A 27,713-nucleotide genomic window follows, 5' to 3' on the forward strand; every position below is an offset into this window, starting at 1 on the left:
GTCTCTTGTCTCCTAACCTTTCCACAGCATGTAATTTGTATGACCATTATCCATGATGATGGGGTTTCAGTGGCCTCAGAGCTCTTTAGCTGGAGTCTGGAACGGAAGAGAGCAGTGTGTTAGAGGGGTGGACTGGACCAGCAGAGCAATGGATTAGGATGTTGAGATTTTTCTTTAGGCACCTGAGACATCACTAAAAATGACAGAGAAGATGACCCAGCACCACTCTTGATACTCAGGGGTTGTGAATATGTTATTATGGAGATGTTCCCTTTGGGAGGTCAGAGGACATGGCGCTTGTGTGTGTCAGATGGAGTCTCATTTCAGAGAAGGTTTTTGTATGAACGTATGCCTTGTGCTTGGTGTCAGTGCTCTGTCTGTCTGCTGTCATGTGTGGCCCTAGGGTCTCCACTATGGTCGTTATCCTGTAGATCTCCCATCACACCATCACACAGTTGTCTTAACGCCTAGCAAGTTCCCTCTCTCGATCTCCTTCCCTCTGCTGACGCCATCTCTACCTGCTCAGGGAGAGTCTCCACAACCCTCTTCCCTTGGCGGAGTTACTCAGTGCTACTGACAGTGCAACAAAAGGTGTCCCCCGAAGCCAGGATTGAATGAGTGTTTTTAAATAATGCATTAGAACAGGGGCAGGTGCCCATCACCAGGGCACAGAACCCCTCAGATCATACCATTGTAGCCATGAAAATTTCATCAGGGCACTCATGGGAATTTCTGTTGGATCCAGTTCAGTGTGGACCAGCTTATAGAAGCCCACGCATGCCGCTGGGTATTACAAACAGCCATGAGGGAGTCTTCTTACATTTTACACCAGCCGCCTCCCTTCTGTACCAGGAACCTGACAAGTTTTCAGACTGGGAGAGCACAGGTACTTCCTGGTTAAAGGAGCGCCTCGTTTTTTTGACTGGTTTCATTTAAGTTAATTCAGAGCACATTCCCAGAGCTCAGTTCTCATTGGCTGGTTTGAATTAAACTCAGTTGAGACCTGATTACAAACGCCACCAAGCATTTTCAGTGTTACCAGGTAGTGTCGCGTGGTGACACTCCCCTCTATGATGAGATGAGTATGGAAATATTCCAGCCAGTGGTTTTGCTCCACCATGTCATTAATTTGAATATCATGCTATTACCCATAACCCGTTGTTCTGCCCATCCTTCTCTTCTACCGTCACCCTTGACCTACCCTCTAAGCCAGGGGTGTCAAACATACGGCCTTTGGGCCGGACCCGATGCTCTACACAGACTATCGGTAACATTTCAACTAAACTTAACCGTTGCCCTAACCTTAACCCGTACCCTAACCCTTACTCTAAACCTAACCGTAACCTTAGCAAGCAGTTGCTTATCAACAGATAGTTGGTTAATAGTATGACCATCTGTAGAGCATCTACAGAAGGACTACCCAAATAAAGTGTAAAAGAACATGTACAAAGCTGTGGATAGAGGATTTATAATTAAGTGTGACTCCGGACCTCGACACCCCTGCGGTAAGCAGTCACTCCAGCATAACAAATCCACAACCATAAAACAGACAGACCAGATAAAACACTGTGGCCATGATTGTGTTCGTTGTGTCCAGAACCATTTGTTTACACTAGATTACTGAAATGAGCAGTGAAATTAATACGTCTGATGTAACACTGAGAAATAATTAAGAAGATGGGTGTCCCCTTTAACTAATGTCTAACGTTAGTCAGAACTCTTTTTTTCTTTTTTTTTTGCAGTCGGTGGAAGAAATGTCTCCATGGTTTAAAGCTGGCATATCAAATGAATGATTACTTTGAGATGATGTGTTTTTGAGACTCTGCTCCCAACAGTAGACTTAACCTAATGTGACCAAATTGACTTTTTCATTCTTTAATTTTTTTCTCCCAATTTTGTGTTATCCAATTGGTAGTTAGTCTTGTCCCATTGCTGCAGCTCCCGTACGGACTTGGGAGAGGCGAAGGTCAAGAGACTTTGCATCCCCCAAAAAACGACCTAGCCAAGCTGCACTGCTTCTTGACACACTGCTCGCTTAAACCACTGCTCGCTTAAACCGGAAGCCACGACTGGCGATCGTGTCAGCGTGCATGCGCCCAGCCCGCCACAGGATTCGCTAGAGCACGATGGGACAAGGACATCCCGGCCGGCCAAACCCTCCACTAACCCGGACGACGCTGGGCCAATTGTGCGTCGCCTCATGGGTCTCCCGGCTGCGACACAGCCTGGGATCGAACCTGGATCTGTAGTGACACCTCAAGCTCTGCAGTGTCTTAGACCGCTGCCCCACTCGGGAGGCCCTTTCCCTCTTAGTAGAGTGTGGGTTCATCACTAGTACAGGAGCACAGGGAGCACAGTAATTGCCAGCACAGGCGGCTAAATGACAGTCATAATGATACCAAAAATGCACAAGGTAGTGTGGGTTGTCAGATAGTGTGACACCGACCCACGCTTGGCTGTCTCTGCTTTCCTCTTGTTTTCCTCAGAATCCGTGTTAAAGGAGGAGCTCCGTGAACCACAGATGCTCTTTTTATTTTCTAGAGCCTCCCAATGGCTTCTCCTTAGAGTTTGCATGTTATCTGGCTGTCATTGTGAAAGTCTCTGGCTCCTACTGTAAATGTTAATACTGTGTAAATACAACAGGTCTGACCAAAAACACAATTGTATTTTATTACGACAAAGGCTGTGTTCTCCTGGTTAACCCCACTGGTCTGTAAGGAGAGATCCAGTACAAATGAATTTTTGACCTGAGCGCCAGTTGGACAGGCTACCTGCTAGCCCGGGAGAGGGTGAGAGATTCTCCAGAGCGAGGAGGAGGGGATGGAGGAGGTGCGAGATGGACCCTCGACATTGACCTTTTTCTCTTTTGTTTTCCAGGTTAGCTTTATATGTGTACGAGTATTTGCTGCACGTCGGCGCACAGAAATCAGCACAGACCTTCCTGTCAGAGGTAAGAAATGGCTTTAGAAGAACTTCCTGAGGTGGACGGATGAATGGGATTCCTCTCCATTGTATAGCGAGGGATGGAATTTACATTAGTGGTAGCCCTGGGGTCAAGAACCAATTTGGTCGTCTCTGCTTTGTAATTGGATTACAAAGTTATTTTTTTGTATACAATGATATGGATGTAGTGGGTCTAGACTAAGCTATATGTTGATGAATAACAGCAGTATTAGTCTTAACATTTTTTATTGTCCTTATAGAAATGTCTGTTCTATTTGCGTTCCATATCAACACCTAGGCCATGCTCCTTCCTCTATTAGTCTGATAGCCCCTGAACTGTCAATGAGGTAAAGCCCATGTAATGTGGTGCATCCTCTTCCTTAATGGACATCCTTCCTCCATAGTGGCCTAGTATTCAGGCCTTCGCCTCTCTTAACACCTTCACGCGTTAAGCTTTGCTACAAGCTTCACTTGCATAGCTCTATGTGCAGGTCCGTGCATTTCTAGACTCCCAAATAGCAGCGTTCATAAGGGGGCAATGACAGAGATTTTTCTCAAGTCCTCCCCTTTTGAGGTAGACAAAGAGAAATCGCGTTGAACTTCACCACTAAGATAATTTGAAAGAGAACCAACTGCATATTTAATTAATAGCTAAGCCGACATGTTCTGAAAGTTTAGGTTTGATTAACATCGACTCGTTTTGTGCCTGCTAGTAGGCTGTAGGTTATTCTGCTAGCACTAACCTAACTTCCCACATCTTCCCCCATGTGAAATAATACAATTTAAATATTCTTATAGCCTACTCACCAATGTAACGTATAACATAATCCCAATTTGATATGCTGATTCAGTGTATTCGCTCCCGTGTCAGCAAAGCATCCAATGTCGTCATATCACGGAGAAAAGGTATATGGCTACCAGTTTTTTATTTATTTTTTTACATTTTTTTTTTCCTGTCTAGAAGTAGTTACTTCTCAACAAAAATACATGTTTTGTGGGGGGATTCTAATAAGGCTACAATGTTTGGTCTGTTGTTTGAACAGTCGTTGAGACTGTATTTGGTTATCAATGCAGAATATGCTACTTTGATGCACAGCCTATAGATCAGATCAAGGAACCAAGTGATAACACTGCCCCCACGGCGCCGTAAGGAATTATATGGCACGTCTCAATTTTCAAGTTGCACAAAAGTGTGTAGAATGCTCCCGCCCTTTTTGTGACTGGAAAAACGACATTGCAACTACTGCGCTATGCTCCGTATCTACTGTCTCTTTAATGTGTGTAGACCCCTTTTTATACTGCTGACTAAATATTGTACCATTATGGCTGTGGAAGAACTTTACTGGCACGCAAATAATGGACTATATGTTAAAGACCAATATTATGTATCAGCTGTGCCTTTTCCCTAGGGTCAGGAGGTTTTCTCTGACCACTTAACTGGTGCAGGAAGCCATAACTAGGGCCATGCGTTTCCTTCCCAGGTTACTACTTCAGGACAAATTCCTGGCCCTACTTATACTGCTCTGTGCGCCTTCTGAAAAAGTTAGGTTAAACTCCAATATCCTCTCTGTAATAGCCTGGATGCTCATACTAGTCTATTTAACTCTTATATTATTTATCATTCATTTAACCAGCAGTGAGGGCTCTACTCACACCTTTGGAGTGGTGTATATGCTCATTTGGTTCATAACTGCTCTTTAACACTCCCATGTGTTAGAAGTCAGATTTAATATGTTCATTTAGATGGATGAATGTGTACAATTGGTTAATAATAATGTTCTTAACCCCCGGACCTGCTAAAGTGAATTTTTTTCAAGTGCAATGAAAGGTTGTGATTTTTTTCTCATGATTTATTTCATATAAAAAATAAAAAACTCTGGCCCCTGTTCAAGCACAGAACTATTTCAGTGGTGTGATTCACCCAGCTTACATCACAGCACTTCCCCTCCTGTATTATAATCTGTTCAGCTGTTATCATGTATTACAGCGTTGATGTTTCACCACTGTTCATGACTGTACCTGTGTCACTGCGCTCCGAAATGTCTGACGCATGGCCCAGGCCTACGTGTGTTGTGTTTTGAAAGATACAGGCGCATGTTTTTTTTTTTTTTGCCTCAGCTGGGTGTCCCTTATCAACCACACAGGAAAAGGAACGTTAGATGACAGTTTTCTAAAGCAGCCTAATTTCCTTAGAGATACGGTCATGACCTGGAGTTAACTTCTTGACGCACCCATCCTGTTAGCGCGATCATTTTCATCAACACCTGCTGAATTGCAGACCGCCAAATTCAAATTAAATTACAAAAAATATTACATTTTCATTTAATCACAAGTGCAATATAGCAAAACACAGTTTAGCTTGTTAATCCACTTGGCGTGTCAGATTTCAATACAGCATTTTGGCGAAAGCATAACAAGCGTTTATGTAAGAACCTCTCTCTCAGTAGACAAAATATTACAAACAGCTAGCAGCCAAGTAGATTGCTTTTCTGACTTTCGTGACCAATAAATTAAATTGCTTACCTTTGATGATCTTCGGATGTTTGCACTCACGAGACTCTCAGTTACACAATAAATGTTCCTTTTGTTCCATAAAGATAATTTCTATATCAAAAAATACCTCCATTTGTTCGGCGCGTTATGTTCAGAAATCCACAGGCTCGAGCGGTCACAACATCGCAGACGAAAATTCCAAATAGTATCCGTAATGTCCACAGAAACATGTCAAACTTTTTTTTAAATAATCAATCCCCAGGTTGTTTTTAAAATATATATATATATATCAACCGGGACTGTAGCTTTTTCATTAGGAGAGGGAGAGACAATGGCTGCCCCACTCTGTTGCGCAAGCAAAACTCTGTGAACACCCAGCTATCCACTGACGCGATGTGATCTTTCTCATCTTTCAAAATAAAAGCCTGAAACTATGTCTAAAGACTGACACCTTGAGGAATCTGGTTGATATCCCTTTAAATGGAGGCAAGGCATCCAATGGAACAGAGAGCTTTCAGGGAAAACAGCACTTCCTTGTTGGATTTTCCTCAGGTTTTTGCCTGCAATATCAGTTCTGTTATACTCACAGACAATATTTTGACAGTTTTGGAAACTTTAGAGTTTTCTATCCTAATCTGACAATTCTATGCATATTCTAGTTTCTGGGCCTGAGAAATAGGCCGTTTCAAATGGGTAATTTTTTTTGTTTTTGCCCAAAATGAAAATCCTGCCCCCTACACTCAAGAAGTTAACAGCATACTATTATACACAGGCTATATTTATTTTCTCCTGAGTCTTAAACTAAAATGTTGCTCTTTATCTTTCACAATGAATCAGACATTGCATATGTTCCCTGCCATTTACAGTGCATCCGGAAAGTATTCAGACCCATTAACATTTTGTTACGTTACAGCTTTATCCTCATCAATCTACACACAATACCCCATAATTGCAAAGCAGAAACGGGTTTTTAGAATTTACATAAGTATTCACACCCTTTACTCAGCTATTTTCAGGTCTCTAGAACAGTCTGGGCTCTGGCTGGTCCACACAAGGACATTCAGAGACTTGTCCTGAAGCCACTCCTGCGTTGTCTTGGCTGTGTGCTTAGGGCCGTTGTCCTGTTGGAAGGTGAACTTTTGCCCCAGTCTGAGGTTCTGAGCACTCTGGAGAAAGTTTTTGTCAAGGATCTCTCTGTACATTTCACCTTTCATCTTTCCCTGGTCTCCTAGTCCTTGCTGCTGAAAAACATTCCCACAGCTTGATGCTGCCACCACCATGGTTCACCGTAGGGATGGTGCCAGGTTTCTTTCAGATGTGACTCTTGACATTCAGGCCAAAGAGTTAAGTCTTGGTTTCATCAGACCAGAGAACCTTATTTCTCATGGTCGGAGAGTCCTTGAGGTGCCTTTTGGCAAATTCAAGCTGGCTGTCATGTGCCTTTTCACTGAGGAGTGGCTACCGTCTGGCCACTCTACCATAAAGGCCTGACAGGTGGAGTGCTGTAGAGATGGTGGTCCTTCTGGAAGGTTCTCCCATCTCCACAGAGGATCTCTGGAGCTCTGTCAGAGTGACCATTGGGTCACCACCTCCCTGACCAAGGCCCTTCTCCCCCGATTGCTCAGTTTGGCAGTGCTGCCAGCTCTAGGAAGAGTCTTGCTGGATCCAAATTTGTTCCATGTAAGAATAATGGAGGCCACTTTGTTCTTGGACCTTCAATGCTACAGACATTGTTTGGTAACCTTCCCCAGATCTGTGACTCGACACAATCCTGTCTCGAAGCTCTACAGACAATTCCTTCGACCTCATGGTTTGGTTTATGCTCTGACATGCACTGTCAAATGTGGGACCTTATGTCCAATCAATTGAATTTACCACAGGTGGACTCCAAGTTGTAGAAACATGTCAGTGATGATCAATCTGAGCTCAATTTTGAGTCTCATAGCAAAGGGTCTGAATACTTGTGTAAATAAGGTATCAATTATTTTTGTTAAATATAAATGTTCTAAATGTTCTACGAAAACACTTTTTGCTTTGTCATTATGGGGTATTTGTGTGTGTGTATATATGTGTATTCTTTTATTTCATCCATTTTCGAATAAGGCTGTAATGTATCAAAGTGGAAAAAGTCAAGAGGTCTGAATACTTTCCGAATGCACTGTATGTCTTATCAAAATATAACTAACCTGTAATGAGAGAGCAGCCTTTAATGTGACTGAGATAATGTCACACATGGAAATTATAATTTAAAGGGAGGATATCAGGCTATACAATGTCTAATGTTTATTCTATCTCAAGGTGTGTTTGCGAGGCTAAATCAAGCCACAACCTGTCTAGGTTGACACAACAAAGTCATACAGTAACCTAGTCTATTACAATGCTGATAAATCAAAACATCAATCACCTAACCTGCCCAAAAGCTTTTCCCTCTCTCTGCCCTAAACGGTTCAGTGCAGGCAGCAGTGTTCGACTAACTGCCACCAAGGCACAGAACTGGACTAAAATATTAAGCACAGATCTGGGACCAGCTCGGAGAGATTAAGTAGCGAGGCTGAAGTGAGGCTTGCTGATTGCAGAACCCTCCTGGGCAAATCTCCTCCCTGAGATGGAGTGTTATTGGTGTGCTGCTGGATAGGGGTTAAGTTATGGATCACAGGCAACAGGAGGGAGAAGCTCTGCTCCTCACACAGTCTATTTCCATGAGGCATGCAGAGGCCTTTTTCCAGGTAATTTGCTTGTACTTTAGTAGTTTTAAATATATGAAATCACATACACAGTATAATGCGGAGATACTTATCAGTGATGTTTTCAAACCATTTTTTCCCTGCTTTCTGGTACTCTTCTTGCCCTTCATATTTTATGATAGCAGAGTGAGTACACAATATTCAAAATGCCTTTATAGCTCCCATACACTCAACAATAATCCTAACTAACTTTAGCCACAAAGGTCTTAAGTTTCTCTGTTCACGGTTGGTCTCTTTTCATCACATATACATTTCTACAGTCAGCCACATCACGCCAATATAATTACTATGCTAAAAGCTCAGGACTTCTCCAAAGCATGTTCGGCCCTTTCCAGCCCTCCCGTCTCCCACCTGAACAGATAAGGGAATTTGGTCCCTCCAGATACGCTGAAGCAAAACACACCTGCTCGATGCCACCTAATGAGAGAGCTATCACCTGGCCTCTCTCCTGCCTCTCAATTAACCCCTCGTCCTACCCCTGCATACTCGCCCATCTCCTCGGGGAACAGTCACTCCCTGCTCCCATGCACAGCAGATCCCTTGAACAGCCTCCACTGGCCCACACGTAAGTTAGTCTCATCCATCAGCTGTTTGTAGGAGAGCCTATAAAACTGGCAACAGTCACACCAACAATATAGTCCTCATCACCAGCCACGTGCCTTAGAACTACAGTGCATCGCATTTGGCCTCTATTACATGCCATGTTTCAAGGCTCACCTCTAGGGCCTGTAGGACTCATGGTGTAATTCTATAAACTTACAGGAACTCAAGTCATTTTGTTCACCTGACCTAGAATACCTCCCAATTAAATGCTGACCGTATTATTCACCCAATAGAATTCTCCTCCGTCATCGCCATGGCCATTTACTACATCCCACCTCAAGCCCTCAAAGAATTTCACTGGACTTTGCAAACTGGAAACCACATCCTGAGGCTGCATTTTATTGTAGCTGGGGATTTTAACAAATCAAATCTGAGGACTAGGCTGCCAAAATTCTATCAACATATTGACTGTCCTATTAACAATAGCAAGGGACTGGTAATATGGCAGAATATAAACAGTATAGTTATTCACTCCGCAAGGCAATCAAACAAGCTAAACATCAGTATAGAGAAAGTGAAGTCGCAATTCAACGGCTCAGACACGAGACGTATGTGGCAAGGACTACAGAAAATCACGGACTACAAAAGGGAAAACCAAAAAAAAGGGTCTTCCTTCCGGACAGGCTAAACACTTTCTTTGCACGCTTTGCCACCGATGCAGCCCACTACCAAGGACTGTGGGCTCTCCTTCTCCGTGGCTGACTTGGGTAAAACATTTAAACGTGTTAACCCTCGCAGGGCTGCCGGGCCAGACGGCATCCTTAGCCGCGTCCTCAGAGCATGCGCAGACCATCTGGTTGCAGTGTTTGCGGACATATTCAATCTCTCCCTATTCCAGTCTGCTGTCCCCACATGCTTCAAGATGTCCACCATTGTTCCTGCAAAGGTAACGGAACTAAATGACTATCACCCCGTAGCTTTGAGAGACTAGTCAAGGATCATATCACCTCTACATTACCTGCCACCCTAGACCCACTTCAATTTGCTTACCACCCCAATAGGTCCACAGACGATGCAATCGCCATCACTCTGCCCCCTGCCATATTCCATCTGGACAAGAGGAATACATATGTGAAAATGCTGTTTATTGACTATAGCTCAGCATTCAATTATATAGTACACTCCAAGCTCATCATTAAGCTCGAGGCCCTGGGTCTGAACCCCGCCCTGTGCAACTGGGTCCTGGACTTCCTGACGGGCCGCCCCCAGGTGGTGAAGGTAGGAAACATCACCTCCACTCCACTGATCCTCACCACTAGTGCCCCACAAGGGTGCGTGCTCAGCCCCCTCCTGTACTCCCTGTTCACCCATGACTGCGTGGCCAAGCACGCCTCCAACTCAATCAAGTTTGCAGACGACACGATAGTAGTAGGCTTGATTACCAATGATGACGAGACAGCCTACAGGGAAGAGGTGTGGTGCCTGGAAAACAACCTCACTCAACGTCAACAAAACAAAGGAGATGATCGTGGACTTCAGGAAACAGGGGGGTGTACCCTCTGCTATCTACATCGACTGGACCGCAGTGGAGAAGGTGGAAAGCTTCAAGTTTGGTATAGACATCACTGACAAACTGAAATGGACAACCCACACACAGTGTGATGGAGGCCCAACAGAGCCTCGTCAACCTCAGGAGGCTAAAGACATTTGGCTTGTTACCTAAAACCCTCACAAATTTTTACAGATGCACAATTGAAAGCATCCTGTCGGGCTGTATCACCACCTGCTACGGCAACTACCCCCGCAACCGCAAGGCTCTCCAGAGAGTGGTGTGGTCTGCCCAACACATTGCCAGGGGCAAACTACCTGCCCTCCAGGACACCTACAGCACCTGATGTCACAGGAAGGCCAAAAAGATCATCAAGGACATCAACCACCCGAGCCACTGCCTGTTCACCCCGCTATCATCCAGAAGGCGAGCTCAGTACAGGTGCATCAAAGCTGGGACCGAGAGACTAAAAAACAGCTTCTATCTCAAGGCCATCAGACTGACTGTTTAAATAGCCATCAGTAGCACATTAGCGGCTGCTGCCTTTTACGCATAGACTAGGAATTACTGGCCACTTTAAGGAATGGAACACTAGTCACTTTAATGTTTACATATCTGGCATTACTCATCTCGTGTATATACTGTGTTCTATACTATTCTACTGTGTCTTAGTCCGTTCCGCTTGGACATCGCTCGTCCATATGTGTATATAGTCTTAACTCATTCCTACTTAGATTTGTGTGTTTTTGGTGTAATTTGTTAGCTATTACTGCACTGTCAGAGCCAGAAGCACAAGCATTTCACTATACATCTGCTAATCACGTGTATGTGACCAATAAAATTTGATTTGACCTGACCAAGAAAAATAATTGTTCCTGGTCAAGGCAGTCAGCAAAATCCTGGGTACTAGTCATAACAGGAGAAACCCAGAAAGTTTGGCATGCAAGCGAGGATACCTATAGTGCCTGCAATGTTCTGTAGCTCACACAGCGGCCACAGACAGTGGCAGTTGGAGTTAGCTAGCTACCACACTCTGCCCTTTTAGTGCTATCTCTGGGTTGATCTTATCTCCGTGGCCAGATATGGGGAGTAGAGGTGTTATGAAGTGTGAGGAGCTGCTACTGAGATGTTTTTAGTGTCAGATCCACACTCTCTGCACTCCATTCTTACTGCATGTCTGTCTGAGGTGAAGTGGAGTGAGACGTGGTGTGTATGCATTATGGATGCACATGTGGCAGTCTTAACTCGCTCTGTCTCTCTCTCAGATCCGATGGGAGAAGAACATTACACTGGGGGAGCCCCCTGGATTCCTACACTCATGGTGGTGGTACGTACATTTTCTTCTATGTAGAGTCTCATTTAAACATCACAGTTTACACACACACACACACAGACACAGTGCCATTCACGACATGTGTAGGAGTGGGGAGGTAATTGCTGGTAACGACAGGTATTTCTTCTGATGTGTGTGCACTACTCTCTTCACTGGGTGATGAGCAACAATTGTCCTGATCCCATGTGGCTCAGTTGGTAGAGCATGGCGCTTGCAATGCCAGGGTTGTGGGTTCGATTCCCGTGGGGGACCAGTGAGAGAATGTATTAACTTACTACTCGCTCTGGATAAGTGTCTGCTTTCAAATTTGAACAGAGTCGGTATTTCTTTTAAAGGTTAAGCTATGATTACAGCATATGTACCTGGTACTGTAAATACCTTTTTTATACTTTCTGTTTGTCGGAGTTGAAAACACCTAACCCATTATGGTCTCGATCTATGGTATTTGTAGAACCAGCTTCGGTTGTATTCTTCCTCTTGTAGCGGACTTGTCAGACGTTTTGATACCAAATAAATACTTCAGTGTATTCACGACCTGGATGCAGTCGCCTCTGAACTGACAGGCTGACGTGTATTTCTCACTGGATGAGAAGGAAACACCCTGAGCCTGGGCTCCCCTCCAGCTGACGGAGGGAAATGTAGAGAGAGCGAGATATAAAGGAAAGAGAGAGGGAGTGAGTTCACAGGCAGTTTTTGTTTGTCCTGTGCTCCTCATTCTGAAAATCCCCTCTACCCTCCACCGCTGAGCAGGGGCATTTTTAGCGGCATTCTGCCCCCTGAATCGCTGACCTGTTAATTGTGAATCATGTTTACACAGCTCATAATGGTCCTTAAGACAGCCTGTGTTCCCTCCGTCTGACAGATTTCACTTAAATCTACCAGAAGCACAGACAGATTGACATACACAAACATACAGTTTTTGAACAAGTTTACTTTCACGTTGCCTAACCCTCGAAGTTTTAAAGTCTCCGATTGCTGAGGCACAGTTTGAGGGAGCCCCCTGTGTGTGTGTGAGCAGTTGCAGAGGAGAGATATTAGCTGAACAGGGCCCCAGTGTGGTGTGACCCAGTGGAAGGGTGTCTGTCTGGGGCTGCAGCATGTGGACGAAGGAGGCTCACTGGGGGGCCTCCCCCTCCTACGTCAACCCCCTCCCCCAAACAAAAGGTCCAGATGGTAAGGGAAAGCCAACCACTCCCCCTCCCTCAACCTTTGTCTGAAGGCCTGTCCTTTGTTTGCGGAAGAGACCCCAAACGGATTAACTCCTTACATTCCAGTCTCCTTTGTGTTAAACAGCCAAATCCCCCACCCTGGGTTTTCTTCCCTGCTTCTGTCTCAAACAGTTTCCTGTTGGGCCGCGCAGGGCTGAATGGGTTGAGGGAGGGGGTCAGTCATCCACATCTGTTGTTATGGACGCAGAGATAAAGCCAGGGCTCCGAGAGGGGTGCAGGTGTTGATTGTGTCATTAGCTCTCTACATTGGTCTGCCAAATCAATTGTTTTAGCCAGTTTTCACTGGACATATACTCGGTCACCCTCTGAGAACCTCACCACAATACTATGTACACGGATCATCCCTCAAATTGCTTCCAGCTGAAATTCCTCCTTGCGAGGGGCAAAGAAAACACTCCAGCAAAACAGACTTGCCCCATCCTAGCTCTCCTGGTTATTCTGTATCAGGCAGGAACCTGGGGCTTTGTGGTTCCTTTCAGCCTGTCTGTGTCAGGCAGAGTAGAGCTGCTATACCTGACCCAGAAAGACACTAGATCATCTGGCCAGAGCTTTCCCCTGGTTAAATAAATAAAGGAGTAATCTGTTCCTCATCTTTAACAAGATGCGCACGCATTTTTCCTTTATTCTCTTCGCCCATTTTCAGATGTTGAATTTATTAGTTATTAATCTGAGGGGAGGGCTCCTGTGGAATTCTAGAACAGATTTACATGGCATGCTGTTTTAGGAGATGGGGAGTGCCTGTTTCTCTTGTGGCCTCACATTGGTACCAGGAGAATAGCAAACCTCAGTAGGGTAATAAAGACCGAACGGTTTTGGTTTTTGATTGCAGGTTTTGTCCCATTTTAAGAGCAGCTCAGGCTGATAATAATAGTAGTAACAGCCATAGTCAAGATGTCTCCTGTCCGATCCTCTCCTTAGCCTGGCTGCTCTGTCGCTCCAGCCACATCACTGTTGATTTAATGCCCAGGCCCTTACAACCACTTGTCTGTGTTTACTCTGCCCGTAATGGCGGAAGGCACATTGTTACCACCAGGCTTTGTCAGAGAACCGTTAATTGCAGTAATTATCACAATGGCATTTCATTTTTGTAATTGTCTTATGAATGTTGATGCTGTGGAAAGTGTGTGTGTGGCCTGTATGCTGCCAGTCCACATTTTCACATTGTTTTGACTGGCAGTTCATTTGGATATGGCAGAATTTGCCCTCTTAAACTGGAGTATGAATCTCACACCGACTAATCTTAGGGATTCCACACAGCCAAGTTAATTTATTTAAAGAGATTTGAGCGGTTCTTTGGCGACTAGTAAGTTTATTTATTTTTTAAACCTCCCGCTTTGGGCTGTCAATGTGTATGTAGTTCATACATGCATATAATCCATGAGCAGAATTACGGTTTTACCTCAATTAGCCACGAAATTCGTAGTTTTAAAAGCTACTGTTTTCTGGAAGCTGTGCAGCGCCATGTTCCCCCACGTGTGCCAGCCCCCTAGTAATTTGAGTTTCAGCCAATGAGCTTCAGCCCGTTGCTATTTGAGTGACAGCTAGCAAAAGGCTTGCCCAGCATTATCCAATGAGTTTGCAGGTTGGGCATAATGGCTCGTTGGACACAACAGAGTTCAAGTGAGAGCGATGACATGGTGCACATATCTGCACTGAGTGTACAAAACATTAGGAACACCTTCCTAATATTGAGATGCACCCTCTTGCCCTCGGAACGGCCTCAATTCTCGGGTATGGACTCGACAAGGTGTCAAACGTTTCACAGGGATGCTGGCCCATGTTGATCCTAATGCTTCCCACAGTTGTTGTGTCAAGTTGATTGGATGTCCTTTGGGTGGTGGACCATTCTTGTGAGCACTACATTCAAAAACGACTGGCTGAAATTATACAAAAGTATGACATCTTTAAGGCAAGAATGCATCCACAGTATGAATATTTCCATCTTTTCAACCTATAGTTAGCTAGTTTAAACTAGGCTTGGCTACCTTCAGAAATGCACCAGTGTTGCATGTACAGTCTCACTGAGACAAATCAACTTTGCTATTTCAAACTTTGGAGGGTGTCAGGTTACGATAACCCTGCTCCCCAGTCCCCATCCCCTGGTTTGCACCTAGTTGCAGCTTTCCAGTAACAAACTATAACACGAGTCTTATTTCATTTCCCAGAGAGCTGATTGGATTTGAGATGGTCCCTCTGTCTCCCTTCGGCAGGCGCGGCTCTGACAAAGCTGCAATCTCTTTAACGGCAGCTGATAGATATGATAATGCAGCCTGGCTTTATTGTCAAGTGACTGAAGGGCAGGCTTCATGGGCCCCCTCAACACACACACACACACTCGGGCATAAACGCTCGCACATGCATAGATCCACACGCATGAACCCGCATACACACACTTCTCTGTTCTCCAGATTTCTCTACTCTGTTTCTCTGTGCTATTCATCAGGGAGTACAGGAGGACAGCTGACCCAGACAGTGCACACCTGAGAGCAGAGAGCAGTAGAAAGTCAAATGTGTTATTATATAAAAACAGGAGGTAGTTGTATCTTTGCTATACTTCACTGTGCTTACACTGTAATGAGACCTTACATATGAATGTACCTACCTTGTACAATAAATACAGTTTTACCACCACTCCAATATACAGTACCAGTCATAAGTTTGGGCACAAATCAATATTGTATTAGTCACATGCGTTGAATACAACAGTGAATTGCTTACTTACAAAGCCCCCAACCAATAATACAGTTTAAAGAATCAGAATAATTAAAGAACATCATTTAAATAACAATAGCGAGACTGTACCGGTACCCCCTGTGTACAGAGTCAATGTGCAGGGTTAGTTAAGGTAATATGTACATGTAGGTAGACTATGCATAGGTAATAAGAGAGTAGCAGCGGTGTAAAAGAGGGGGTGGTTAGGCAATTCAAATAGTCTGGGTGGCCATTTTGATTGCTGAACAATTGAATCTTATGGCTTGGGGGTAGAAGCTGTTTAGAAGCCTCTTGGACCTAGATTTGTCGCTCCGGTACCGCTTGCCATGCGGTAGCAGAGAGAACAGTCTATGACTGGGGGGGCTGGAGTCTTTGACAATTTTTAGGGCCTTCCTCTGACACCGCCTGGTATAGAGGTCCTGGATGGCAGGAAGCTTGGCCCCAGTGATGTACTGGGCCGTACGCACTACCCTCTGTAGTGCCCTGCCGTCGGAGGCTGAGCAGTTGTGATACCAGGCAGTGATGCAACCAGTCAGTTTGCTCTCGATGGATCTGAGGACCCATGCCAAATCAAGTCTCCTGAGGGGAATAGGTTTTGTTGTACCCTCTTCACGACTGTCTTGGTGATGTGGACACCAAGGAACTTGATGCTCTCAACCTGCTCCTCTACAGCCCTGTTGATGTTAATGAGGGTGTGCTCGGTCCTCCTTTTCCTGTAGTCCACAATCAATTCCTTTTGTCTTGATCACATTGAGGTTGTTGTTGTCCTGGCACCGCACGGCCAGGCCTCTTACCTCCCTATAGGCGGTCTCGTTGTTGTCGGCGATCAGGCCTACCACTTGTCATCTGCGAACTTAATGATGGTATTGGAGTCGTGCCTGGCCGTGCAGTCATGAGTGAACCGGGAGTACAGGAGGACACTGAGCATGCACCCCTGAGGGGCCCCCATGTTGAGGATCGGCGTAGCGGATGTGTTGTTACCTACCCTTACCACCTGAGGGTGGCTAGTCAGGAAGTCCCAAGATCCAGTTGCAGAGGGAGGTGTTTAGTCCCAGGGTCCTTAGCTTAGTGATGAGAACACTATGGTGTTGAATGCTGAGCTGTAGTCAATGAATAGCATTCTCACATTTGTTCTGGTGGGAAAGGGCAGTGTGGAGTGCAATAGAGATTGCGTCATCTGTAGATCTGTAAGGGCGGTATGCATATTGGAGCAGGCCTAGGGTTTCTGGGATAATGGTGTTGATGTGAGCCATGACCAGCCCACTATGGTGGTCTGCTTAAAACATATTGGTATTACAGACTCGGACAGGGAGATGTTGAAAATGTCAGTGACGACACTTGCCAATTGGTCAGTGCATGCTCACAGTACACGTCCTGGTAATCTGTCTGGCCTTGTGAATGTTGACCTGTTTTAAAGGTCTTACTCACATCGGCTGTGAAGAGAGTGATCACACAGTCATCCGGAACAGCTTATGCTCTCATGCATGTTTCAGTGTTATATGCCTCGCAGCGAGCATAGAAGTTGATTAGCTTGTCTGGTAGGCTCGTGTCACTGGACAGCTCTCGGCTGTGCCTCCCTTTTGTAGTGGAATGGTTTGCAAGCCCTGCCAAATCCGGCGAGCTTTGGAGCCGGTGTAGTACGATTCGATCTTAGTCCTGTATTGACTCTTTGCCTGTTTGATGGAGGGCATAGCAGGATTTCTTAAGCTTCTGGGTTAGAGTCCCACTCCTTGAAAGTGGCAGCTCTAGCTTTTAGCTCAGTACGGATGTTGTTTGTTATCCATGGCCTCTGGTCGGGGTATGTACGTACAGTCATTGTGGGGACGACGTCATCGATGCACTTATTGATGAAGCCAATGGCTGATGTGGTGTACTCCTCAATGCCATTGGAGGAATCACAGAACATATTCCAGTCTGAGCTAGCAAAACAGTCCTGTAGCTTAGCATCTGCTTCATCTGACTGCTTTTTTCATCCCTGGTGCTTCCTGCTTTAATTTTTGCTTGTAAGCAGGAATCAGGAGGATAGAATTATGGTCAGATTTGCCAGATGGAGGTTGAGTGAGAGCATTGTATGCATCGCTGTGTGGAGTATAGGTGGTCTCTAATTTTTGTTAGATTTTTTATTTTCTCCCTCTGGTTGCACATTTAACATGCTGATATAATTTTGGTAAAATGGATTTGTTTCCCTGCATTAATGTCCCAGGCCACTAGGAGCCCCGCCTCTAGATGAGTGTTTTCCTGTTTGTCTTAAGGTGGAATACAGCTCATTGAGTGTGGTCTTATTGCTAGCATCGGTCTGTGGTGGTATGTAGACCGCTACGAAAAATACAGATAAACTCTAGGTAGATAGTGTGGTCTACAACTTGTCATACTCTACCTCAGGCAAGCAATAGCTCCAGACTTCCTTAGATATCGTGCACCAGCTGTTGTTTATATATATATATATATGTCCGCCCCCCTTTTTTTATTTTTTTATTTCACCTTTATTTAACCAGGTAGGCTAGTTGAGAACAAGTTCTCATTTGCAACTGCGACCTGGCCAAGATAAAGCATAGCAGTGTGAACAGACAACACAGAGTTACACATGGAGTAAACAATTAACAAGTCAATAACACAGTAGAGATATTGGTGTGCAAAAGAGCAGAAAAGTAAATAAATAAAAACAGTATGGGGATGAGGTAGGTAAAAATGGGTGGGCTATTTACCGATAGACTATGTACAGCTGCAGCGATCGGTTAGCTGCTCAGATAGCAGATGTTTGAAGTTGGTGAGAGAGAAAAGTCTCCAACTTCAGCGAATTTTGCACTTCGTCACAGGCAGCAGAGAACTGGAACGAAAGGCGGCCAAATGAGGTGTTGGCTTTAGGGATGATCAGTGAGATACACCTGCTGGAGCGCGTGCTACGGATAGGTGTTGCCATCGTGACCAGTGAACTGAGATAAGGCGGAGCTTTACCTAGCATGGACTTGTAGATGACCTGGAGCCAGTGGGTCTGGCGACGAATATGTAGCGAGGGCCAGCCGACTAGAGCATACAGGTCGCAGTGGTGGGTGGTATAAGGTGCTTTAGTGACAAAACGGATGGCACTGTGATAAACTGCATCCAGTTTGCTGAGTAGAGTGTTGGAAGCAATTTTGTAGATGACATCGCCGAAGTCGAGGATCGGTAGGATAGTCAGTTTTACTAGGGTAAGTTTGGCGGCGTGAGTGAAGGAGGCGTTGTTGCGGAATAGAAAGCCGACTCTAGATTAGATTTTCGATTGGAGATGTTTGATATGAGTCTGGAAGGAGAGTTTACAGTCTAGCCAGACACCTAGGTATTTATAGATGTCCACATATTCAAGGTCGGAACCATCCAGGGTGGTGATGCTAGTCAGGCGTGCGGGTGCAGGCAGCGAACGGTTGAAAAGCATGCATTTGGTTTTACTAGCGTTTAAGAGCAGTTGGAGGCCACGGAAGGAGTGTTGTATGGCATTGAAGCTCGTTTGGAGGTTAGATAGCACAGTGTCCAAGGACGGGCCGGAAGTATATAGAAGTATATACCAGACGCCGCTGTTCTATCCTGCCGATGCAGCGTGCAACCAGCCAGCTGTATGTTGATAATGTCGTCGTTCAGCCACGACTCCGTGAAGCATACGATTTTACAGTTTTAAATGTCAAGTTGGTAGTATAATCTTCTTCATAGGTTGTCAATTTTTATTGCATGTTAGCTAGTACAACCAAAGGCACTGGGGGTTTATTTGATCGCCTATGAATTCTCAGAAGACAGCCCGACCTCCATCCTCTTTCTCCATCTTCTCTTCACGCAAATGACAGGGATTTGGGCCTGTTCCCAGGAAAGCAGTATGTCCTTCACTTCGGGCTCGTCAGACTTGTTAAAGTGAGAGAAAAAAAAGCTTCTGACAGTTCGTGGTGAGTAATCGCTGTTTTGATGTCCAGAAGTTATTTTCGGTCATAAGAGACAGTAGCAGCAACATTATGTAAAGAATTCGTTAAAAAAACAAGTTACAAACAATGCGAAATGTTTTACAATAAAACAGTTGGTTAGGTGCACGTAAAACGTCAGCCATCTTCCCCGGCGCCATGATGCTACTCTACTCATTCAAGGGTTTTTCTTGAATGTTTTAATTTTTTCTACGTTGAAGAATAATACTGAAGACATCAAAACTATGAAGTAACACATATGGAATCATGTAGTAACCAAAAAAATGTTAAACATAAAATAAACTCAGCAAAAAAAGAAACGTCCTCTCACTGTCAACTGTGTTTATTTTCAGCAAACATAACATTTGTAAATATTTGTATGAACATAACAAGATTCAACAACTGAGACGTAAACTGAACAAGTTCCACAGACATGTGGAACTTGTTAACAAATGAAATAACAAATGAAATAAAGTAACATTCAGTATCTGGTGTGGTCACCAGCTGCATTAAGTACTGCAGTGCATCTCCTTATGGACTGCACCAGATTTGCCAGTTCTTGCTGTGAGATGTTACCCCACTCTTCCACTAAGGCACCTGCAAGTTCCCAGACTTTTCTGGGGGGAATGGCCCTAGCCCTCACCCTCCGATCCAACAGGTCCCAGACGTTCTCAATGGGATTGAGATCCGGGCTCTTCAATGGCCATGGCAGAACACTGACATTCCTGTCTTGCAGGAAATCACGCTCAGAACGAGAAATATGGCTGGTGGCATTGTCATGCCAGGATGAGCCCGCAGGAAGGGTACCACATGAGGGAGGAGGATGTTTTCCCTGTAAAGCACAGCGTTGAGATTGCCTACAATGACAAGCTCAGTCCGATGATGCTGGGATACACTGCCCTAGACAATGACGGACGATCCACGTCCAAATCGATCAGGCATCCAGAGTACAGGCCTCGGTGTAACGCTCATTCCTTTGACGATAAACGCGAATCCAACCATCACCCTTGGTGAGACAAACTCGACTCGTCAGTGAAGAGCACTTTTGCCAGTCCTGTCTGGTCCAGCGACGGTGGGTTTGTGCCCATAGGTGACGTTGTTGCCGGTGATGTCTGGTGAGGACCTGCCTTTACAACAGGCCTACAAGCCCTCAGTCCAGCCTATTGTGCGTGATGGATTGTGCGTTCCTGGTGCAACTCGGGCAGTTGTTGTTGCCATCCTGTACCTGTCCCGCAGGTGTGATGTTTGGATGTACTGATCCTGTGCAGGTGTTACACGTGGTCTGCCACTGAGGATGATCAGCTGTCCGTGCTGTCTCCCTGTAGCGCTGTCTTAGGCCTCTCACAGTACAGATATTGCAATTTATTGCCCTGGCTACATCTGCAGTCCTTGTGCCTCCTTGCAGCATGCCTAAGGCACGTTCACGCAGATGAGCAGGGACCCTGGGCATCTTTCTTTTGGTGTTTTTCAGAGTCAGTAGAAAGGCCTCTCTAGTATCCTAAGTTTTCATAACTGTGACTTTAATTGCCTACCGTCTGTAAGCTGTTAGTGTCTTAATGACCGTTCCACAGGTGCATGTTCATTAATTGTTTATGGTTCATTGAACAAGCATGAGAACCAGTGTTTAAACCCTTTACAATGAAGATCTGTGAAGATTTTGGGATTTTTACGAATTATCTTTGACAGACAGGGTCCTAGAAAGGAACGTTTATTTTTTTTCTGAGTTTATATTTGAGATTCTTCAAAGTAGCCACCCTTTTTTGCCTTGACAGCTTTGCACACTGGCATTCTCTCAACTAGCTCCACCTGGAATGCTTTTCCAATCGTCTTGAAGGAGTTCCCACATGCTGAGCACTTGTTGGCTGCTTTTCCTTTTCGTCCAACTCATCCCAAACCATCTCAATTGGAATGAGGTCGGGTGATTGGAGTCCAGGTCATCTGATGCAGCATTCCATCGCTCTACTTCTTGGTCAATTAGCCCTTACACAGCCTGGAGGTGTGTTGGGTCATTGTCCTGTTGAAAAACAAATGGTAGTCCCACTAAGCGCAAACCAGATGGGATGGTGTATCCCTGCAGAATGTTGTCGTAGCCATTCTGGTTATGTGTGCCTTGAATTCAAAATAAATCACTGAGTGTCACCAGCAAAGCACCATGACACCACCTCCATGCTTCAAGGATGGGAACCACACATGCATAGATCATCTGTTCCCCTACTCTGCGTCTCACAAAGGAATGACTGTTTGAACCAAAAATCTCAAATTTGGACAAATCAGACCAAAGGACAGATTTCCACCGGTCTAATGTCCGTTGCTCGTCTTTTTGGGCCCAAGCAAGTCTCTTCTAACTGGTGTCCTTTTAGTAGTGGTTTCTTTGCAGCAATTCGACACATGAAGGCCTGATTTGTGAATCAGGCTGCCGTAAGGGCGGCACACAATTTGCCCAGCGTCATCCGGGTTAGGGTTTGGCCGATGTAGGCCGTCATTGTAACTAAGAATGTGTTAACTGTCTTGCCTAGTTAAATAAAATGATATTTAAAAAACTTGAACCCTGTGAAGCATTTTTTTGGGATGCAATTTCTGAGGCTGGTAACTCTAAACTTCGGTGGTCCTCACGAGAGCCAGCTCCATCATAGCACTTGATGGTTTGTTGCGACCACACTTGAAGAAATGTTAAAAGTTCTTGAAATGTTCTACATCGACTGACCTTCATGTCTTAAAGTAATGATGGACTGTTTTTCTTTGTGTATTTAAGCTAATATGGACTTAGTCTTTTACCAAATAGGGCTGTCTTCTGTATACCACTCCTACCTTTTCACAACACACCTGATTGGCTCAAATGCATTAAGAAGGAAAGAAATTAAACAAATTAACTAATTTGAAATGCATTCCAGGTGACCACCGCATGAAGCTGGTTGAGAGAATGCCACGAGTGTGCAAAGCTGTCATCAAGGCAAAGGGTGGCTACTTTGAAGAATCTCAAATATAAAGTATATTTTGATTTGTTTAACACTTTTTTTGGTAACTACATGATTCCATGTGTGTTACATCATAGTTTTGATGTCTTTACTATTATTCTACAATGTAGAAAATAGCAAAAAATTAAAATCCTTGAATGAGTAGGTGTCCAAACTTTTAACTGGTACTGTATGTTTTCAAACTGAGGCGATTAATGATTATCTGATACACGCACAGTTATGGGTCATCAGCTCATTTTCTGCTCCATTTTGCAGTCTGTCATATCAAGTGTCAGGCGTTTCACACGTTTAGAAGTCTGGTTTTGCCGCCTCAGCAGAAAGAATGCATATTGTGGAGTATTCGCCTTCGAATGTTTTAGAAAAAGCGTAATGTTTCTCTTGAGCCCCAGTCAGATCAGCAGCTTTTATGTGCTATCCATTAAATCAATATCTTAGGCGCAAGCACAATTTAATGGGGACTAGTTAAACAGGTAATTAATTTCAATTAAGTAATTGAGAGCATTTGGATTGGAACCTGGTGCCCTCTTCAACCCTTAAGGACGGGATTTTCCTTAATTAACAAATATCATAAGTAATTGATCAGTAACCAGCATCTCTGGCCCAGCAGAATGAGAGTCACTGTACATGGGATGGTTCGATTCAATGACACTGCTTTGCTGTAGTAGTGGACTTCAGGTTGGATTAGAATATTTTAGGAAAATAAACTGACAAAGTTCTTCATTTAAACCCTGGTTATAAAGGGTATAAGTGAAGACACCTCGGACAACTAACTTTTTAGCTTGATCATGTTTCACTTTGTCATAGATGTGGTCTCCATGGATAGATGGTAATTTAGCTTACACTTCACATCCACATACTGTGTATACATTCATGCATGAGGGAATCAAACCCACAACTGCATGATGTGGCCAGCACCATGCTCCAACCAACTCAGTCATGTGAACAAAATCTGTCTGTTAGTGTAAACTGAAACTATGTCCAACCATGTTCTCTCTCTCCCCACAGTGTATTCTGGGATCTGTACTGCGCTGCTCCGGACCGGAGAGAGACATGCGAACATTCCAGCGAGGCCAAGGCTTTCCACGACTATGTGAGTCAACCTGTCATTGTTGTTGTGTCAGAGGCACAGTGGCCATTGTCACGTGGTTGTGTGGGCTACTGAATGTCTAACTGTTATCAATGTTAATTTTGCAACATCAAATTGAGACATTTGCGTACATGATTGTTTTGGTGGTTTTGGTCGTGATATGAATGTAGTGTTGCTTGGTTTCTTACTGCAATAGGTTATATCCTCCTAAGTTTAGTGAAACAGTTCCCTGGCTACCCCTCTCACTACTTCCCTGTGACCCCTGACCTCAGAGCCTTAACTAAACTGTCTGCTGAAGGTGAAATGTCAGGCCTCTGCAAGGTTTTTATTGGCCTTCAAATGGTTTCAATAAGGGTGGGAGCAAATAAAGCAACTTGGTGAGCTGTTGACCTGGATTAAGTTCAGTGCTGGGGCCGATGCATGGGGCTCAATTGGGGGTGGCGTAGGGGTCATGGGCTTGCCTTCCCTGACCCTCTCATCTACAGAAGAGCTGGATGTTCCCTGGTGCTGGAATTTATGTGCTTCCTGAACTTGTGAACATTTGTTGACGCCAATCTCGGACTGCAAATGGCCATGTTAATGTGCCCACTGATTGTGACCTCTAGCTCATTGGCGGGACTGATGATTTGAAGGTTAAGCTGCAGTCCCCTCGGACTTCATCTGCCTCACTCAAGGCAAATTAGTTTTATTTGTTATCACCGCCATACCATAGTGCAGAATTCTCCTTTTTGGTCATGTTTTGGCTATGCTAAACAGTGGTATGACATACCCTTTAAAATGTTTAAAGTAAGGCTTGTGCAGCTAATCGGTTATGTTGGTCAGACTGGTAGTAATACAGTTTGTCGTTCACCTGGCCAGTTGGGGAAGGAGCTCTAGAAATGGATCATGATGGTTCTATTCCTGCAGGTTTCCCAGTTCTGTGCAGTTCCATTCTCTCATTTAGTCTGACAAGTATGAACAGACCAGACCTCCATCAGAACAGACTCATTTGTCGTGAGTGTGTATTGCACAAGATGAACCCTTTTAGAACCCAGAGCGGCCGTCGACAGCCTTAAGTTACAATAGCTGCCGCGAACAGCCTTGTTCTTCTAACAACAATATCTGTGTCAATTTCCAAAAATAACTTGCGAGCAGCCTGTTATCGTATTCGCGTTTCTGTTGTCATCAATGAGAAACCGGAAACGGGGTATGCTTTCATTTGACTTTTCAAAGTGATTTTTTATTTATTTTTTACTTCATTACTCAATGACCGTGCCGAAGCCGACGCAGCTTTTCACTGCGATAGAGGTTTTATCTATGTTGGTTGGTGATATGGATTTGCACACGTCCTTGCACTTTGAAAAGCGAGAATGTCCAGGTGAGTGAAATAAGTAAACAGCAGGTATATGTTTGGTGTTGTCGACGTTCGATGCTGTGAAACTTGGGGAATAGCTGACAGATTAGCAAGTCATTCATGATAACTTGGTTGGTACAGGCGAGCACATCAGCGGTGGAGCTCGAATGATTGATTGCTCTGTCTCATGGAAGTAGTTGGTGTTTAGCTGTGTATATAGTCTGCGAACTAGTTGGTTGTTTTGTCTCGTTTCTACTGATGTAATTCAAATGGAAACGTCCCAAGCTGCGTGCTATAGTTAGCTAGTTAATCTGTCAGGCAATAAAAGTTGTGTGTAGCATTACATTTGGGCTGCGCTCACGAAGCGTCAACCTCACTCTCACTAGCTAGCCATGCAGATAACCAGGTAACTAGCCACCGACTTGTGTTCTGGTGGGCTTAGGTTATGGTTTGTCATGTTTGCTAGGTGCAGATATTCTTAGGCTATACATTGCCTTGTTGTTCTATTATTTGACAGCTTAACTGTCATGTTAGGGTTGAGGCCCGCACAGTGGAGCTCATATGATGAGTTGGATATTTGTTTATGTAACCATCTAACAAGTTGCTTGTTTTGTCCTCTTTCTACTGATGCAATTCATTTGGAAACTGTCCCAGCTTCGTAACTAATCAGCTAACATTGGCAAACTCTGTAGTTAGGCAAAGAAATCAAGAGTTAAGAAAATATTTAGTAAATAAACTAAAGTAACACAATAAAATGATAATACCGAGGCTGTATACAGGGGGTACCGGTACTGAGGTAAATTAGAAAGATGGTCTGTGTGTGCGCATGGTTGAGAAAAAGAGCGAGACAGAGGGAGGGAAAGATTATGTTCCTATAATCGTATCCTGGTTGTTGCTCCTCTCCCTGTGTTACTCTGTTCCTTTAGGTCAGTGAAAGAGAAGGGAGTGATGTGGAGAGTCAGGGCTCAGCAGCAAAAGGCAGGGAGGAAGAGGAGTAGAGATGATTGGAGGGATAGAGATGATTGGAGGGATAGAGATGATTGGAGGGAGAGGAACATGGAGGAGGGAAAGGAAGAGGAGGAGGGAGATGACGAAGCAGAGGGGAGCCTACGTTTCCATGGTGTGTGTCTGCCCCAAGTCCTACCATTCACCCTTGTGCCACACCACTTGAACCTAAAGTGACCGTAGCAGGGGTTTTGGTAGGAATTTGTATCTGTTCCAGAGCTTGTAAGGGATTACAACAAGACAATGTGGGGGTTGACCATCTTGACCAACTGAGGAGCTATTGCAATGTTGGACGCACAGGCAGAAAATGGTGGTAGTATGTGTTTTGAGGGATGCTCAACATTGCCATCATAAATGCATACATTGTGTGGGGGACCCTGCAAAGGCCCCTTCCCAGAAACCACAGGCGCTGGGCCCTGAAGGCATTCAAAATGCAGCTGGTGCATTCTCTTTGATATGGCTATAGTGGCAGGAAGGGGAGCCAAGTGTGTGGCACCAGGGCGTGTGGACCGAGTTGTAACTCATTGGAAAGTAGGTGAAGTTTGAAGGGCACAAGTGTGGTGTGCATCCGGAGTGGACGCAGGGCAAAGAGTGGGAGCTGTGTAGAAACCTCCTTTGGGAAGCTCTATGTGTTCTGAGCCATTTTGCAGGATGGTGTTGTGCTATAGTGTGAAATATGAATTTTTCCTACAAATCTTGTATTGTCACTGAACAGTTTTTGTGTTTTGTATCTTCTCTCTTTATCTGACTCAACCTCATACTTGTTGCATTCACTGAATTGTTGTCAAAGTAGACTACTATCTCTTAGTGTCAGGCCTGGTCTGTACTAAATCTTATTGCCAGAGGTTACCTACATTTTGAAATCGTCTCCGAATAGGTGTTTGCATTTTTACATTGTTACAGAAGTATGAATCGTTGTTAATCAATTCGTTTTGAAATACTTTCTGAATATTGTCCTCTGGTCACATTTTGGATTATTTATTCATATGTAAATACTTAAGTATAATATATCATACTTGGTACATTTTGCGTGAGTAATTTAGTCATTTACTACAATTTAAATACTCTAGTGTTTTTTTGTTGTGTGTTAATCATTTTTTGATAGTGAGTGTCTTTACACAATGGAGAAATGTGGGTTGTTCCTATTGACAGGAATTTGGTGTCATATTAAAGAAGAGGTGGTTTTCTTTAAAACTAAGTTAACTTGTAATTGTCATTTATTCTTTGTTTTTGAGCCATGTCTGTTTGTTTGAAATGTGAAAAAATTAGCTTTATCTTGAAAATTCTCAGTAATTTACAGCAGCATTCTAGAATTCTATTGGGGTCTAAAGGGTTAATTACGTGGTTAATTAAACCCCATGCTTAATTAAACCTGACATGTGTCCCCAATTAATCCACACTGAGTGTACAAAATATTAAGGACACCTTCCTAATATTGAGTTGCACCCCCCCCCCCCCCCCCCCCCACACACACACTTTTGCCCTCAACAGCCTACTCCAAATCACTTAATAACCGTCTTTTATTCAAATAAAATATTTGTTGTTGTGTATTACGTTTGTTTTATTTGATGAATTTATTTTTTAATTTCAAGTAGTCTCTATAGAGCTGCTGCCTGAAATCACTATTCTGTAGTTCAAAGTAAATAAGGAATACTTTCATGACTGTTGAATACCAACTGTCAATCACTTAGATCATGTATTTTCAGGTAGAGATACTTCACGAAGCAACAGCTGCTCTCTAAATCCCCTCATGATTGTGCATTATTCTTAGTGACGTGTAGTTCGCCAACGATTCACTCTTTTTGAACTACTCTTTTTTTTATATTTTTTTTATGACTTGAGAG

The 27,713-nt window shown here is 44.2% G+C and overlaps 1 protein-coding gene across 2 annotated transcripts in view; it reads left to right on the top strand.

Moving 5' to 3' along the window:
- The window catches only part of LOC109902517 (single-stranded DNA-binding protein 3), a 104,737-nt gene that overhangs the window by 5,380 nt on the left and 71,644 nt on the right, over positions 1–27,713 (top strand). For both annotated transcript variants that reach the window (XM_020498925.2, XM_020498926.2), the window contains exons 2-4: positions 2,878–2,950; positions 11,538–11,599; positions 23,450–23,534. In XM_020498925.2, coding sequence (XP_020354514.1) covers positions 2,878–2,950; positions 11,538–11,599; positions 23,450–23,534 — 220 coding nt within the window. The remainder of the gene's footprint in view (positions 1–2,877; positions 2,951–11,537; positions 11,600–23,449; positions 23,535–27,713) is intronic.

Source organism: Oncorhynchus kisutch, linkage group LG13 (assembly GCF_002021735.2).
Source record: "Oncorhynchus kisutch isolate 150728-3 linkage group LG13, Okis_V2, whole genome shotgun sequence".
NCBI lineage: Eukaryota > Metazoa > Chordata > Actinopteri > Salmoniformes > Salmonidae > Oncorhynchus > Oncorhynchus kisutch.